Source organism: Triticum aestivum, chromosome 6B (assembly GCF_018294505.1).
Source record: "Triticum aestivum cultivar Chinese Spring chromosome 6B, IWGSC CS RefSeq v2.1, whole genome shotgun sequence".
Taxonomy (NCBI): Eukaryota; Viridiplantae; Streptophyta; class Magnoliopsida; order Poales; family Poaceae; genus Triticum; species Triticum aestivum.
In genome coordinates this window covers 25022051-25024251 of record NC_057810.1, presented here as the reverse complement: position 1 = coordinate 25024251, position 2201 = coordinate 25022051, and the positions used below count along the sequence as shown (strand labels likewise).

The 2201-nt window shown below is 53.9% G+C and overlaps 1 protein-coding gene across 1 annotated transcript; it reads right to left on the bottom strand.

Annotated features, from left to right (window-relative positions):
• Positions 1–600: 600 nt before the first annotated feature.
• On the bottom strand, positions 601–1330 carry LOC123133230 (flowering-promoting factor 1-like protein 4). Its single transcript, XM_044552752.1, has one exon. It carries the CDS (start codon positions 1238–1240, stop codon positions 917–919), a length of 324 nt encoding a protein of 107 aa, XP_044408687.1. The 5' UTR covers positions 1241–1330; the 3' UTR covers positions 601–916.
• Between the last annotated feature and the right edge of the window lie 871 nt (positions 1331–2201).

Below are 2201 nucleotides of genomic sequence, written 5' to 3'. Positions count from 1 at the left end.
CATTGCCCATGGGTGGTGCTCAAGACGTGGAACCGGCGTACCAAAAAAACTTGTTGAATCATTTTCTTACTTACCCGTGGCAATGGGGGTTAATTTTTGATGGGAGCCACTTTTTCTTTCGGGTACCTGAGAATAACTATTGCATCCAGCCAAAAAAAAAGACTATTGCATCAGTCACTTCTTATTTGGAGATCTGACGGGCCAAAACAGGCCGCATACTATTCATCTTCTTCGTCCTCACCACGACTGCCAGCCTCCACCACTCGCAGCCAGCGGGCGCTATCACGCATCTCCTCACCGCTCCGTCCTCCCCTCAACCTCCCCCACCACCGTTGCTGGCCACTGCCCAACCATCCCTTTATGCCCCCACACCACCGGTGAAAACCTGTGGTGATCCCATGCAAACACAGCCCTAAGATAGAAAATGGAGTTGTAGTTTCCCCTTAAGATAGATAAGTAAGTTATGGATTCCCCGCAAGATAGATAGTCGGACTGGTTCTTCGCCGGTATGGTTGCATCTCCTCGAGCGAGGTCCAGCCAAGAAGGAAGGAAGAAGGAAATGGTGACCGACGCAAAACAAAATTTCAGATGACCGAGAAATAGCAAAACCGATTTTTTGATAACTTATGGGAAGAAACAATACAGACAACCCAAAATCCCAAACCGGTAGGCAGGAGTTCCCTGTTCACGGCAGCGCTACCTCTTATTGAGCTACACACATGCAGACTGGCTGGCAAGCCACACGCACGCGCACGTAGTTACCGCGCTATTAGATATACTCCCTCACAATTCGATCACACACACACAGACAATACATCCGGCCGCTTGGAAGACGACGACCTCGAAGTAGAGTACACAAGGCAGGCATGCAAGCTTAGATTACACAAGGCAGGGATGCAAGCTATGGTTGGCTAGCTCAGGCGTCGCGGACCTGGAAGACGTTGCGGGTCTTGACGACGACGTCGTGCATGTGGACGAGCTTGAGGCGGGTGAAGTCGCGCGGGACGGAGATGAGGTGCACGGTGGAGCGCTGGTGGAACTGGAGGAGGCAGGGGTCGTTGAGGTAGCGCTCCCACCCCAGCTCCCGCAGCCGCCGCTCCAGACCCTCGTACGAGGTCACCACCTCGCCGCTCGGCACATGCACCAGCACCTTGCCCGGCCGCGCCGCCCCGCCCGCGCCCGGCGCCTCGCTGTCCGCCCGCCTCACCATCCCGCCCTCAAACACCCACACGCCACTCATGCTTGCTAGCTACCTAGCTATTCCGACTTCACTTGACTATAGCTAGCTTGGCTTCTTGCTGATAGCTAGCTAGATGTATCGATCGGCAATGGTGATCGATGGTGCAATGGGGATGGAAGAGGGTAGCAGAGCTTATATAGAGGCGAAAGCTATGGGATGAAATGACGTCGGTCGGAGGATGGGCACACTGCTTTGCCTAGGGCATCTCTATCCCCAAAACGGAAACAGACACATTATTCGTTTGTGGATGCATGATACCGGACTCGGTCATCCAATCCTATATAAAACCATCCGTCTGGACACATCACAATCGTAGTTTCAACAAATAACCAGATGATTTGTTTGCAAACCGGATGAATTTCCATTTAAACCGGAATACATTCATTACATTTTCGACATAGTTGGCTAATCAAAAGTGTCCGGCAGTTAACCGAGTCTAAATCTTCGCCGGCGTCCATTTTCCAAGTCCTTACTATTTCACGTAGGCCGTGAGCCTTGGGAAGTGAAGATGCAGGTCGACGACGAGAAAGAGTAAGACATGGGAGACGAGGCGCATCCGTCTCCCATGTCCAACTCTTTCTCGTCGGAGTCCATGGCATGAACGTCGCCAGTTGGGGTGAGGTTCACGATAGACGTGGATGGGTCGGCCTAGTGGTCCTTGTGGCCAGGTGCGAACCATGTAGGCGACGCAAACGACATGGAGCTGTCGACGTGCCGATCCACGATCTTCTGTGCCGCTAGCGCCGCCTGCGCATCTGGCACCACCGCGATCACGTTGCGGCCAATGCGAGCGCTGCGCGGTCTCTTAGAGCACCCGCTGCTCCTTGTCAGAGTTTGGTTCATTCATGGCCATGAACGCCAGGGCCTCCGCGCTCGCGACCTCACTGTAGATTTGGCACTCCGTCAACCAGTAAGGTACGAGGAGGCGAGGTTGTAGCGCTGCTCATCCTGCGCCCGCCAA

Coding starts and splice junctions, on each gene's coding strand:
- LOC123133230 (XM_044552752.1), bottom strand. CDS start 1,240: ATGAGTGGCGTGTGGGTGTTTGAGGGCGGGATGGTGAGGCGGGCGGAC.